The 13,797-nt window shown below is 46.4% G+C and overlaps 1 protein-coding gene across 7 annotated transcripts in view; it reads right to left on the bottom strand.

Annotated features, from left to right (window-relative positions):
* Window positions 1-13,524, bottom strand: part of LOC126543051 (SH2 domain-containing adapter protein D) — a 38,832-nt gene extending 25,308 nt beyond the window's left edge. Inside the window, exons 1-3 of one of the 7 annotated variants that reach the window (XM_055077564.2) lie at window positions 13,468-13,524; window positions 8,203-8,239; window positions 6,313-6,443 (exon numbers count right to left, since the gene is read on the bottom strand). In XM_055077564.2, the coding sequence (XP_054933539.1) occupies window positions 6,313-6,443; window positions 8,203-8,225 (154 nt within the window). In that variant the 5' untranslated portion in view covers window positions 8,226-8,239; window positions 13,468-13,524. Of the gene's footprint in view, window positions 1-6,312; window positions 6,444-8,202; window positions 8,240-12,074; window positions 12,177-12,360; window positions 12,570-13,467 lie in introns of those variants that run through there. The other 6 variants (XM_072286338.1, XM_072286336.1, XM_072286337.1 and 3 more) reach the window with 6 other exon arrangements.
* Window positions 13,525-13,797: the final 273 nt, after the last annotated feature.

The following is a 13,797-nucleotide window of genomic DNA, read 5'->3' as shown; positions in this document are numbered from 1 at the left end:
CCAAACCACTCTCTTTCTGTCTCTTAACATTATGCCTAGAAATCTGCGTTCCATCACTCTTTGCGCGGTCCTTAACTTGTTTTCAAGCTTCTTTGTCAGTCTCCAAGTCTCTGCCCCATATGTCAGCACTGGTAAAATGCACTGATGGTACACCTTCCTTTTCAATGATAATGGTAAGCTTCCAGTCAGGAGCTGGCAATGTCTGCCGTATGCGATCCAACCCATTTTTATTCTTCTGTGAATTTCCTTCTCATGAACAGGGTTCCCTGTGATTAATTAATGAGAAATGCGCGCGCACACACACACGCACGCACGCACGCACGCACGCACGCACGCACGCACGCACGCACGCACGCACGCACGCACGCACGCACGCACGCACACACACACACACACACACACACACACACACACACACACACACACACACACACACACACACACACACACACACACACATATTGTCACAGGTATAAAACTATTTACACGGTGTATTTACAGAGTGAATATAGACAGCAGCCGAGGATCCCGAGAGACTGTTGCCACTTCGTCGTCTTCAACGTCGACGACCTTGTCTTCTTTTGCCACCATAACACGACCCCCAGCAGAAAAAGCATCGTCCCGGTGCTTCGGGCGGGGCCGTCTGGGAGGGCATAGTAAGGCTTAAGCCGAGAGACATGTACGACGTCAGGTGATGTGGAACCGGGTGGCATGACAGAAGTCTCGGGGATTATCTCGTAAGTGACATTGGTCACTTGACGTAGAACACAGTAAGGACCTTTGTAGCACGGAAGGAGTTTCTCGGAGAGCCCCACTTGGCGGCAAGGGGACCAAAGCAGCACGAGAGAGCCTGGTGAAAAATAGGTGTCACGATGGCGGCGATTGAAAGCTTGCCGTTGAGATTTCTGCGATGCCAACAGACGAGCACGGGCAAGCTGGCATGCATGGTCAGCGTGGGCGATGGCGTCGCGGGCATACTCGGTCCTCGAATACTGTGTCAAGGGGAGTGAAGTGTCCAATGGTAATACAGGGTCACGACCGAAGAGTAAGTAAAAGGGGGAATACCCAGCAGTATCATGGCGTGATGAATTATAGGCGAATGTGACATAAGGGAGGGCCACATCCCAGTCCTTGTGGTCGGGTGAAACATACTTTGATAACATGTCAGTAATGGTCCGATTAAGTCGCTCAGTAAGGCCGTTGGTCTAGGGATGATAGGAGGTAGCCAGTTTGTGCTTGGTAGAACATGAGCGTAGGATATCAGCGATGAATTGGGAGAGGAAAGTGCTGCCGCGGTCAGTAAGGAGCTGTCGTGGGGCGCCGTGTACTAAAATGATATCCCGGAGTAGGAAATCTGTGACGTTGGTTGCGCAGCTCGTGGGGAGTGTCTGAGTGATGGCACAGCGCGTCGCGTAATCAGTAGCCACAGCGATCCACCTGTTGCCGGAGCTGGACTCAGGGAAAGGGCCAAGGAGATCCAAACCCACGCGAAAGAATGGCTCAGGTGGAATGTTGATCGACTGTAAGTACCCGGCAGGCAGCGTCGCTGGCTTTTTGCGAAGTTGACAGGGCTTGCAAGCAGCTACATAGCGCCGTACGGAATGTGCGAGGCCGGGCCAGTAGAAGCGGCGGCGCACGCGGTCGTAAGTGCGAGCAAACCCAAGGTGTCTGGCAGTTGGGGCGTCATGAAGCTCCTGAAGCACGGTTGAGCGGAGGTGTTGAGGGACGACAAGGAGAAGGGGAGGACCGTCCGGATGAAAACTGCGTCGGTACAATATGCCGTCATTGATAACAAACCACCGTAACAATGGATCAGTAGGAGCAGATTCCATGCGGTCAATGAGGGTCCTCAAAGTAGCGTCATGGCGTTGCTCATTGGCCATGTCCAAAAGCTGGGAAATGGAAAGAACACTTGTGGAAGCGTCCACGTCGGCGTTGGCTGGCGTGTGTACAGGGTAAAGGGACAAGCAGTCGACGTCCTTGTGTAGGCGACCAGACCTATACACCACTGAATAGGAATACCCTTGTAGCCGCAAAGCCCATCGTCCAAGCCTCCCGTGGGATCTTTTAAAGATGAAAGCCAACAGAGAGCGTGGTGATCTTTTACAATGAAAAAAGGCCTGCTGTATAAATAGGGGCGGAATTTCGCCACTGCCCAGACAACTGCCAAACATTCACCCTCGGTAATAGAGTAGTTCCGCTCTGCAGGTGACAAAAGACGGCTAGCGTACGTGAGGACACGTTCATGGCCGTGTTGAACTTGTGCCAAGACGGCACCAATTCTGTAGCCACTGGCATCGGTACGCACCTTTGTAGGGGCTGAAGTATCGAAGTGTTCTAGAATCGGTGGGGTGGTGAGCATTGCGGTAAGGCGCGGAAAGGCAGTGGCCTGAGAGGATCCCCATGAAAACAGCACACTTTTCTTCAGGAGATCTGTGAGAGGGCGTGCGATGGTGGCAAAATTTTTAACGAAGCGGCAGAAGTAAGAGCAAAGACCCACGAAACTTCGGACATCTTTTGTGGACTGTGGAACAGGGAACTCTCTCACGGCGCGAATTTTCTCTGGGTCCGGTCGGATGCCAGTTGCACTGACGACATGTCCAAGAACAGTAATCTCACGATGGCCGAAGTTACATTTCTTGGAGTTGAGCTGTAGACCGGCCTTGCGAAAGACGGCAAGTACAGCTGAAAGGCGCTCAATGTGTGTGCTGAATGAGGGCGAGAACACAATAACATCATCTAGGTAGCAGAGACAAGTCGACCACTTGAATCCTTGGAGTAATGAGTCCATCAGACGCTCAAAGGTACCCGGAGTGTTGTATAGCCCAAAACGCATAACCTTGAAGTGGTAAAGACCATCAGGCATTATAAAGGCAGTCTTTTCACGATCTAGATCATCGACAGCGATTTGCCAATATCCGGGCCGTAGGTCGATGGACGATAATTACTGTGCCCCGTATAGGCAATCGAGGGCGTCATCGATACGAGGTAGTGGGTAGACGTCCTTCTTCGTGATGCGGTTGAGGTGGCGGTAATCAATGCAGAATCTCCATGAGCCGTCCTTCTTTTTGACCAGCACGACAGGGAACGCCCAGGGACTCGACGATGGCTCAATGATGTCTTTTGCTAGCATCTTGTCTACTTCCGTTTTGATGACGTGAGACTCCGAAGCTGAAACTCGTTAGGGTCGCTGATGGATGGGTGGATTATCGCCTGTATGTATACGATGTTTGACAAGTGACGTCTCGCCTAAGGGTCGGCTGTTCAGGTCGAATATATCCTTGTAGGAAAGTAATAGACTGCACAGCTGTTCAGTCTCCGCAGGAGTGAGATTTGGGGCGATCATTTTCCTAATGTCGTTGTCGGTACATTCGGCAGACCAGAAAGGCTCACAGAAAGCGTCGACGGCAAAAGTCTCAATGCAACTAACTTCTAAGGCAGTGATTGTAGCCAGGGTGATATCTGTAGGCAGAATTTGCTTAGCGAGCCCGAAATTCACCACAGGGAGGTACGTGCAATTGTCTGTGACCCTCAGTATTGTATGTGGAACAGTAACGCTGTGAGTGAGAACGATGGCAGTTATGGGAGCAGAGATGTAATCACCATCGGGAAGTGGCGTAGAAGGAGACATCTCGATGTATGTCAAGACCTGTGGTGGAATGTGAACAAAATCAGTAGGTCTCAGGTGAATTTCCTGTGGTGTTGGAGGAATGTCCAGTACGGGCAGGTCAAGGTGCACAGTACTTGAGGAACAATCGATGAGTGCTGAATGGGCAGAGAGGAAGCCTAGGCCTAGGATGAGGTCATGGGGGCATTGGTCAAGCATGGTGAAAAGGACGACAGTATGGCGGCCGGAAGTGCTCACACGTGCAGTACACATTCCGACCACGGTCACCGTGCTACCATCAGCGATTCGTACGAACCGAGTAACGGCAGGCGTAACAATTTTCTTTAAATGGCGGCGTAGGCGTCTGGTCATAATCAATATGTGTGCTCCGGTATCTATGAGGGCTGTGACGGGTGTGCCATCAACTTGAACGTCAAGAAGGTTACGTCTTGTAAATAGCGTCAAAGGAGGATTTTGTGGCGAATCCAACATTGCAGCATCACCTCGAGGTGCCGCATTGCCTTGTTTTCCTGCTGGGACGGCCCTGGGTAGGTCGGCGACGGAGAGCGGTGAAGTTGGGGTGTACGTGGCTGGCGACGTTGTGGCGACGCCGAGAAAGCGCAGCGGCGAGTCGAGGTAGTGGCATCGGAAGAGTCATAGAAGCGACGGGATGAGGAACTTCGGGGCGAACTTGAATTCCTGAAGGTGTTTCGAGGAGAGGACGGTCAACAGCTCCGGCAGTGATGGGAAGCGTGACCGATTCATTCGCAGCAGGAACAGATCGGCCTGTCGTCAAGTGTACGCCAGTCCGAGGGATTCCTGTTAGTGTAGGCATAACTGACACTGTGAGGTGGACTACAATAGTACCGAGCCATAGGAGCAGGGCGGGTGTCAGGGCGACTCAAGGAGCAGATGCTGGGAAGACCCATGTTAGCGATTTCCTGGCGAACGACGGACTGGATCAGCGATATCGTCTCAGCAGTGTTGTTCCAAGACGTCTGTTGAGGCGAGGCAGGAAACGCTGCTTCGAGTTCGCGGCGTACAATTCGGGTCACGTTTTCGCTTGATGGTGGCGAGCTAGATTAGTCGGTGGGGTCGGTAAAGGAAGAGGTCGCTGCAGTATTTGGAAGCCGTGTAAAATGATTGTATATACAGCGACTCTTCGCCTGCTCGAAACGGCGGCGTTCCTTCATGATGGCGTCGACAGTTTATAAGTTTCTGAAGACCAGAAGGTTGAATGAGTCGTCCGCAATGCCTTTGATAATGTGTCCAACCTTGTCCGCCTCTGGCATGGACGTGTCGATCTTATGACAGAGGGCTAGGACATCCTGAATGTAGGAGACATACGACTCGGTATCAGTTTGGGCATGCGTGGCGAGTTGTTGCTTGGCAGCTAGTTGTCTACCGGTCGGATTACCAAAAACGTCGGACAGCTTTTCTTTGAACAAGTCCCAGCTGGTTAGATCTTCCTCGTGTGTGTAAAACCACGTTCGCGGTGTTCTGGCGAGGTAGAACACGACATTGGCCAGCATTATGGTCGGATCCCACCTGCCCACCTTGCTGATGTGCTTATACATCCTCAACCATTCTTCCACGTCAACACCATCGAGGCCGTTGAACATGCCAGGGTCTTGCGGCTGAGGTAGAGCAACATACTAGGTATGTGTAGTTGGCATTGCTGCTGCAGATGCGCCGCCTTCCACTGGAAGCATGGTCTCAGGCTGGGTGAGACGTCCGCTGCGGAGCTCCGTGGTGAAGACGCGTACCCCACACGTCCACCAAAATGTCACAGGTATAAAACTATTTACACGGTGTATTTACAGGATGAATATAGACAGCAGCCGCGGATCCCGAGAGGCTGTTGCCACTTCGTCGTCTTCAACATCAACGACGTAGTCTTCTTTTGCCACCGTAACAATATATATATATATATGGGGTTAGGAAAGCTGGTTGAGCCCCAGCCCGCCCCGGAAAAATGAAAACTTTCCGCCTACGAATGGAATGACACTGACAACCAAGCTCCTACTCTGATCAACTTTCTTTGTGGCATAAGTTCACCAAAAAGATAATGAGTTATATTCAGGGCACTATCTTGTAGTACTCCCACGTGCTCTCTGTCAGCAATACAAGCCAGTGTTACACCAGTTCTGAAACTTCGAATGATGTGCAAGCAGTGAGTGGCAAAATAAGGTGTGTAATCACCATGATCACATGTCACTTGGTAAACAGACGGTGCTCGAAATAGCAATTCCAGATAAAAGATGTCGGGTGAAATGTTAATTTTCTATCAATTACTGCACATTTCTAGAGTTCCAAGTGCTTTCTTCTTGTGTCACTCAATGAAGTGGCACAATATTGTGGGCTTGACAACAGTGGTAGTTTGTAAATGGTTTTGTCTACAGGTGACACAAGAATTGGGACAGTCCCATGATTTTGCCAATCAACATTCCGGAGACCTGTGGGAAGGCCCACAATCGGTCAGTGCATGGTGCTTACACAGAATCTTTTCCTTGGGGGAGGGAGTATACACTTGATAGGGAAAGCAGGTGGTTGTTGTACATCATTTTATGCCAGGTATCCCTGGTCCATAGAAATTTCGAAGGTGGGGGCATGTGCACAATATGCCTCCCCCACTCCTGTAACCAGTATGGTTATACAACAACTTCCTGAGGAAGTTGCTGTTCAATACTGCAATTTCCACTCACCAGACCTCTCAAAATTTGCACTGTGTTGAGGAGGCCAGCCAATGGGCTCATAGTCTCCAGCCTGCAGCGGCACCTCATATCCAGAATCGTCTTCAAAGTCTGTATCCCAACTCCAATTGTCGTCATCTGCCCTGCACACATATGCTTCACTGCAATCTTCAGGAGAGTCTCAAGAAACATTTCTGCTAACTTTAGAAGATTTAAAACTCAAGAGCTATGTACTTTAAATGCGATAATGTTGAATACAAGGCTTATTTTTATGCAATTCACACTATCCCCTTTGTCATTCAAAATAAGGTTAAACTATCCTTCGTAACAGCACAACTTGCATCTTTGAAAAGATTTGACAATCGAACTACACAGTGACTCGTGAGGACTTGGGAACACAGGAGCATCATTGAGGCCAATTAAAATACAAGGTGACACTTATTTGTTCAAACACAACACAAATGCTCAATGCTTTTATTGATTTCAGTAGCTGTTAGCTCTTTACATTCTCAGCCTTGCCTTTAATATGGTGAGCTCCTCATTCAACCATGACCCCTTGCCTATTGCAATCTGAACCCTATATACTGATGAACCCTTTCTCTGCATAACTTCAGAGCCTATGTGGCCATAAAGAGGCCTTACAGACATGTGACATTTGCGGTCTTTTACATCCCTTGCCATATTATGCATGTGCAAATCCAAAAAACTTTCAACAGGACCTGTGTATGCTTTATCTCCCTTCAATTTACTATTTCAGAAGAAGCCGTGCTTAAGAGGCAGGGGTGGCCCGTATACCGAGCATCACCTCTATTGGAGTAAACCGCATTTCCCAATGGATGTAGTATGTCTCTTTCAGTGATGGAAGCAGAACCTCGCCACTTAGTGTTAACTTGCCCAGCCTTGCAGGCGGTAACGCTGCCATCTCTTTCTGCAAGCCAGCCTGTGCTACACTGCCACATCCAGCTACAATCCCTGCATGCAGGATGACAGATACCACAAACCACAATGCAAGCCTTACAGCCCACATAGAGGACATAACCATACATCATAACAATTCCAAAAACAACTTTTCTGCTGCCTCAGAGAAAGTGACAAAACCCTAATACTAGGAGGTTCTCACTTGCATGGCACCAATGGTTTAGATGGCAGCACATGATAAATGTACAAGTAGGAAGCTGATTCCAGCATCACCAAGCATGACCTTGCTTGAACTTATAATAGCCCAAAGACCAATTTCTTTTCATGTGTAGGTAGTAAATTACTTTCTAACTGCTGTTGTAAGGAGTTTATGACATACAAAACACATAAGTGTATACTAACACCTATGTTACTAGAACATTAGAAAATACAAATGTGTCTTGCACAACCTCAAAAGTTTTTGCAAACAGTCCTGCCAGCACACACATGCAATTCTCAATTGCTAGTGGGTCAACAGCTCCATGCTTGGTGCCTGTCCAACTAACATGGAAATTAGAACTTTCAAAGTTATGCGAATGGCATTGGAACATATCCTTAATGAAGCCTGCCCTAACAGAGCACGTGATACCTGACCAGTCAAAAGTTCAGTGGTCATTCTCTCAGCAAAGCATACAATTTGTGATATTTTCACTTCAGTGATTTATTATGAGCCACACCAGTTGGATTACACTAACTACAATGGACAAGTTAGCCTTTTGGCCAATTGCTGTTGTCAGCAGTTAGTAGCAGACAGTGTTCTTTTTAATCAATTTGGGCATTAAAAAGACATTTTTTGAACTTCGGTGCGATTAATCACGAAACCTTGAAAAGGTTTATGAACCAAGTTGCATTCTGCTGATCCATATTTTAGCCCTTAGCCCCGAGGATATTTCATAGAAGTTAATGTTGGTGGCATCATAAATGTCAAAGAAAGGCTGTACTCACCCACTGGCTGCTCTGCCATCCATACTGCCAATGTTACCTGCATGTTATAACATTGTTTAGGCATAGGATGACATGGTGGTATTAATTTGTATGTGATTACTATTGTGACAATATTTTGTTGCAGAAATCTGGTGCTCCATACACGTTTATGTGCCCATGACAGTGACTGCTAAAGTGTCCTTATGACAGTGACCGCATAACAGTGTCCGCTAAAGTATGATACCAATCTTTCCAATTTGATATTCCAATTATCTTGCACAATGTGCTGCATCATGAAGTGTGCACAATTTAAAACGATGTACTCAGATGACTCACTCCTAACGAAGAGCCGTTAATGCGTTTCGTGCATGTCTGTCGGTGATGTATCTATACTCAATTGAAAGGAATAGACAAAATTTCTTTCTTCCAACACTTTGACTAGGGTCAGACCTTTGCCTGGGAACATCATAAAACATATGATTGTCCACGCATGAACATGTAAAATTTGCAAACTTGCACTTTTTCTAATTAAACAACTTTTATTCTGAAAAGCAGGATCTTGTTTCTGCTACATGTTTACGTTAGCAAATAGTGCATTACAGAGCCAGTTGAGACAGCAACAGGTTGCCATTTGTGAGCACGCTCAGGTGACATGCAGTGGAAGTTCAGGGTGGGCGTAGAACAATGGTAGCAATGAGCATAATGTGTCTGTCTATGGAAGAACTGTCAAGAATTGCCATTCTCAGCTCATCACTACAGGATTCGAAACCAATGCTGGCAAAAGTAATCGGCTGCCTGCTTCTTTTATGTGTGCAAGCGTGGAAGCTGTGCAGGAAATTTTCTCCATAGCTCCCGACAAGAACATATGTTAAGCTGCCCCCATGATACTGCCCTAATAACACTCTTCAGATGCATTCTATATACTAGCCTTAAAATCACTTCTCCATCTTCCTTGTAATCTTTCTTGGGTAGAGGAAGTCTCTCTTTGTAGAATACGAGCTGGCCCTTCCACCACCCGCGGTCTAGCACTTGATAGAACCTATCCAAAATGTCCTCATCTTCTGCAGTAGACCTGTTGCCTGTGAGAACTCGATTATACAGCTTTACAATCTTTGATGTATCAGTTGTCAGATTGGCATACATCTGTGAAGGATTATTTTTTGGTCACCTGTGAGAGCATTTATCACCCAATTCTTATGCAAGATTGTGCATGTCCCCATCTTGTGGGGTTTGCGAGTGGCTTGGCAGCCATTTTACAGCTTTCATGTGGCCACCATGGTTCACATTACACCACATGACTGCACTACTGCCATGATTCAATAGCATACAATTTTTTTTTTGTCAAGATGATAAAGCAAGGCATTTATAGCACCACCAAGCCCTTTACTGAGGTAGAACTCATGGCGTGAATCTGAGACACCCTCACCAACATTATAGTATCAGCTTCTGCACAACTCGGCATGCAGTGCCAAAAATATTGTGTCAATCTGTAAACAATGCTGGGACCTACAGATAATTATAGAACAGTAATATATTCTGATGTAATACAGAGTTTGACAAGACACTACCTGATCTGGTGAAAGCATCATTAGTAGAACATGCGACTGAGCAATGTAGAAAAAAAAAGAAAAAAAAAAGGATATTTAGGCATCTACACAGACACATTGGTCACACTGAGTCGGTCATTACAAAATTTCTTTATGTATGCTTGATTGTGCATTCACCCCAGAGTTCAAGAATATAGTCGAACCTTGTTAAAACGATATCCCATATGGCACTGAAATATCTTTGTTAATCTGATATTTGCTATAAGCACATGTTAATTACAATCTGATATCAGGTAGAATCATTTTAGATATACAGTGGAACCAGCATATATCGAACCTGAAGGGGATAACAAGGAAGTTCCATACACAGGTAATTCAATACATAAAATAAAAATTTTATACTAATACTTTCAAGGGGATTTTACAGCTGCTCATTCTACACTAATTCGTTAGATATGGGTTTGGTGTATCTGGGTTTCACTGTACTTCATTATGCCCGATACTTTGTTATAGTATCTACGTTCACAATAACTAGGCTCGACTATAGAGATCCCGATTACTTGCTGGCTGTTTATCATGTTTTCTGTGGTTTGCATAACCAGCAATTCCACATGCAGTCTTGCTGACACATTATTTTCCATAACAATGCCTTTTGCCTATTCCCCTTTTATCGCACAGTGCGTGTTTTGAACGTGCTCTGTGATGGCATCTGATGCCATGTGTTTTTTGATAACATCTTTTTTGTGTTGTTCCATTCATGTTTGGAAGTTTCCCGTTTCCCCAACGTAGGCAGATTTTCAACCTGCACAGGGAAAACCTCTCCTGGACAGTTTGAACAGGTCTCACTGATGAGTTAATTCCTTAGCCAGTGCATGCACAATCAGTGCACCGTGCTTCTTGAAAATTCCCAACAGTGATTCATTAGTTCCTTGAATGTAGGGTATCACTGCATGCTTTAGTTTAGTGTACCTAGGAGCTTCATCTGCCTGTTCATGACTTGCTGCACCATCTTGTGATTGAAAAGCATTGAGTAGCTGCTCCACTTCCAAGTCATTCTGGTCTGCTTTCAGTTCTCCTTTCAAATAGTCATTGTGATGCCTAAGCCTGTCAGTTGTTCCGGCAGTCACCTTTGTCTGACTTCCTTCCATGGACTGCAATGTAACTCGAAACAAGAGGGCAAGGCAAGGCAGGGCTTGGCTGAAGCAGCCTTAAATTATAGCAAAATTTGTGACCCTTTCTTTATTTTCACATGTAACCCTAAAGCAGACTTTAATGCATTTTACACGGTACTTCATCGCAGGCACCTTTTCCTGTCATCAGACCGGCATGTAATGAATTAGACGTAATGGATTGCTCCCAATACAACTCTTTTGTAAGTGATGGTTTCCTTTCCTCAAGCAGGTATGATGCCAATTCACTTCTTTTTAACAGTCTATTAGCAGTAATCAGCTACATTACTGAGTAAGCAAGTTATACTTGAACACATAAAAGTGGCAGCAAAAAAAATTGCGAGTGATCAGATACTTTCTTCCAAGAAAGAAGCAATGGTTAAGCAACGAAAAAGCCTCATACAAGAGCATATCCAGACACTCATAGGGGTAATACAGGAACAGCTTTATTCTGATGTATCTACAACAACAGATAAAAAAAAAATTTCTATGCCAATGATAGAAGCAAAATATTAGGTTAGCACATTGTAAATCAGAATGTTTCTTATTTTTGCACCCAGAGACAATTTTGTGGAGCTGACTTGTGCCTGTGATAAGCATGCAAACAAAACATTGCTAGAAGAGCCATGGCCCGAAATTTTAGCCAGGCACTGTACAGGCATAGACAAGACCACTTTGCAGAAGCACTTCAAAACTGATGCCATTATATGCACCAGTTTCATATACGCGCTATGTCACAGCAGTGTCATCACACTATGCATTTGTGAGAAGAGCTTTAAACTACCCTAACTGCCCGAAATGCACATGCGCCGGTGAAATCAATTTGCCAACTGTGCAACTCATCATAAAAGGCAAATAATTAGCAAGCAGAATGGAAATAAGAGGCGCACTTGCACCTGCTACTATAACGTTGTAGCGGTATTACAACGCTAGCACCTCCTGGGGATACAGTGTGTGTGGGTCGGTGCGAGGGAGAACATTGCATTTCTGCATTAGAAAAAGAAGCTGTTAGGGGTCAAGACTCTAGCTGTTCTAAATGACACACGAGTAACTAGCATATGATTCTAGCTGGTTCCACACTTCGGGAAACAATGCGGCAGCTTGCTCAGGTATACACAAAAGGCAAGCTAAAGAAACAAGCAAATAATTGCTATGTAATACCAGTACGGCGACCTACAAGGTTAGTTTTTCTTCGTAATGTGAGATCAAATTTAAACTATTCTTATTAGGCTGGTGCTGCACTGCTCGGCGCTACCGATCAAGACGAGCACACTGAACTTTCACGCAACGACGGAAGCCTACGGTGAAGCAAATATTGCTACGTTCATTTCAACAGCTGGCCCAGGCGAAGTTGTCAAGGGCGGTAAGCAGCGACGTGCAATCTCGGACGTGCAGACGACATTCCAAGCGGCTGAGCGCATAGTTTGCTGAGCGGACGCATTTGACACCTGTTGCACGCCTACCTCAGCAGCTGTCAGGCGGAGTAGTTCCGTGCCGCAAGGCCGCCGCACGCGAACGCGGCAGGATGGGGTGTGGCAGTGCCCATTAAACGGCTGCGACGGCCTCGGAAAGCGGTAACACAGTCGTTTGCCCCACAAACGCAACGCCGGTTTACGGAACGGCCGGGCTACTACTCAAAGCATAATGCAGATCAGTGACGTCAATGCAAGTTGAGGACAACGTAGATATGGCGCTGCCGTCGGCTTCACAGCTGGTTTCGGTCGTCCTAGGCCACGAAGCCGGTTGTGTCCTAGGCAAAAAAGTGGCCGTTCCAGGTAGTGAGGGAGAGGGATAGTGAGGCACGTTATGCGCGCAAGTATAACGAGGGGTAAGTTTAGGCTGGCAATGTGTTCTTTCAAAGGCTGTTGGATACTATGCCGTTTGGTTGCCTCTGTGCCATCGCCAGTGGCGTGGCTATAGGTCGTCTGGCACCCGGGGCCCATAGGTCTTCTGTCCCCCCCCCCCCCCCCGGGTGTAGTCGAGGAATGCGAGGATATCAACAATTTCCGTGCGTCTTCAGACGTATGGGCAAGTGTACATGGGAAAAGGGGGTCGTGCAGTTGATATAAACGTAAACACATGAAACAGTATATTAATTAAATTGAGTTTTATCGAAGATCTATTCTCGATAAAACAAACGCTGTCTAAACGTAATGCACAACACTCTGCTGAAGTCTACTTGTCTCTCCTTGAATTAGTTCTAACACATTACTTCGAATTTGAGGAGAGTTACTACCTACAGATCGATACATGGTACAAGCATGGGTACGCCTTTTGCACCAACCTACGCGAACATATTTATGGGGATTCTAGAAAGAGATTTATTATCGCGCTGCACTGACAAGCGCCACACATACCTACGATACATAGACGACATATTCATAATATGGGGACATGATCAAGACAGTCTAAATAAATATGCAGCATTTCTAAGCTCTTTTCATCCAACAATAAAATTCACATCAGAATCCTCAACTGAGCGCATAAACTTTCTGGGCACAGCAATATACATTGACAATGGGGCGCTAAAGACAATGCTGTATTGGAAACCTTTCGATAAACAACAGTACCTAGAATATACGAGCCACCATCCCAGACATTGCAAACAAGGCATCTTTAAAGGCCAAGCCACTCGACTACGTCGCTACGTACACTGGAAGCATAGCGCGCAAAGGACGATCCACAAAAACTAGACAGGACAATATATAGCAGAGCATATATACGCAAATATATTGCGTAGATACGCTCCTTCTCCGCAATAAACGCCGTGTTGAAAGTTAGCGCTTGTCCTGTACGTCTAGACATGTGGATAGTCCTTTGCGCGCTATGCTTCCAGTGCAACTATGTTTTACCAACCAGCCCAAGCCTATACTCTTCTGACTACGTCGCATTTGCGTTGA

This window comes from Dermacentor andersoni, chromosome 2, assembly GCF_023375885.2.
Source record: "Dermacentor andersoni chromosome 2, qqDerAnde1_hic_scaffold, whole genome shotgun sequence".
In the NCBI taxonomy this organism is placed as follows: domain Eukaryota; kingdom Metazoa; phylum Arthropoda; class Arachnida; order Ixodida; family Ixodidae; genus Dermacentor; species Dermacentor andersoni.
The sequence above is the reverse complement of the archived record's forward strand: the minus strand, read 5'-3'. Positions and strand labels throughout refer to the sequence as shown.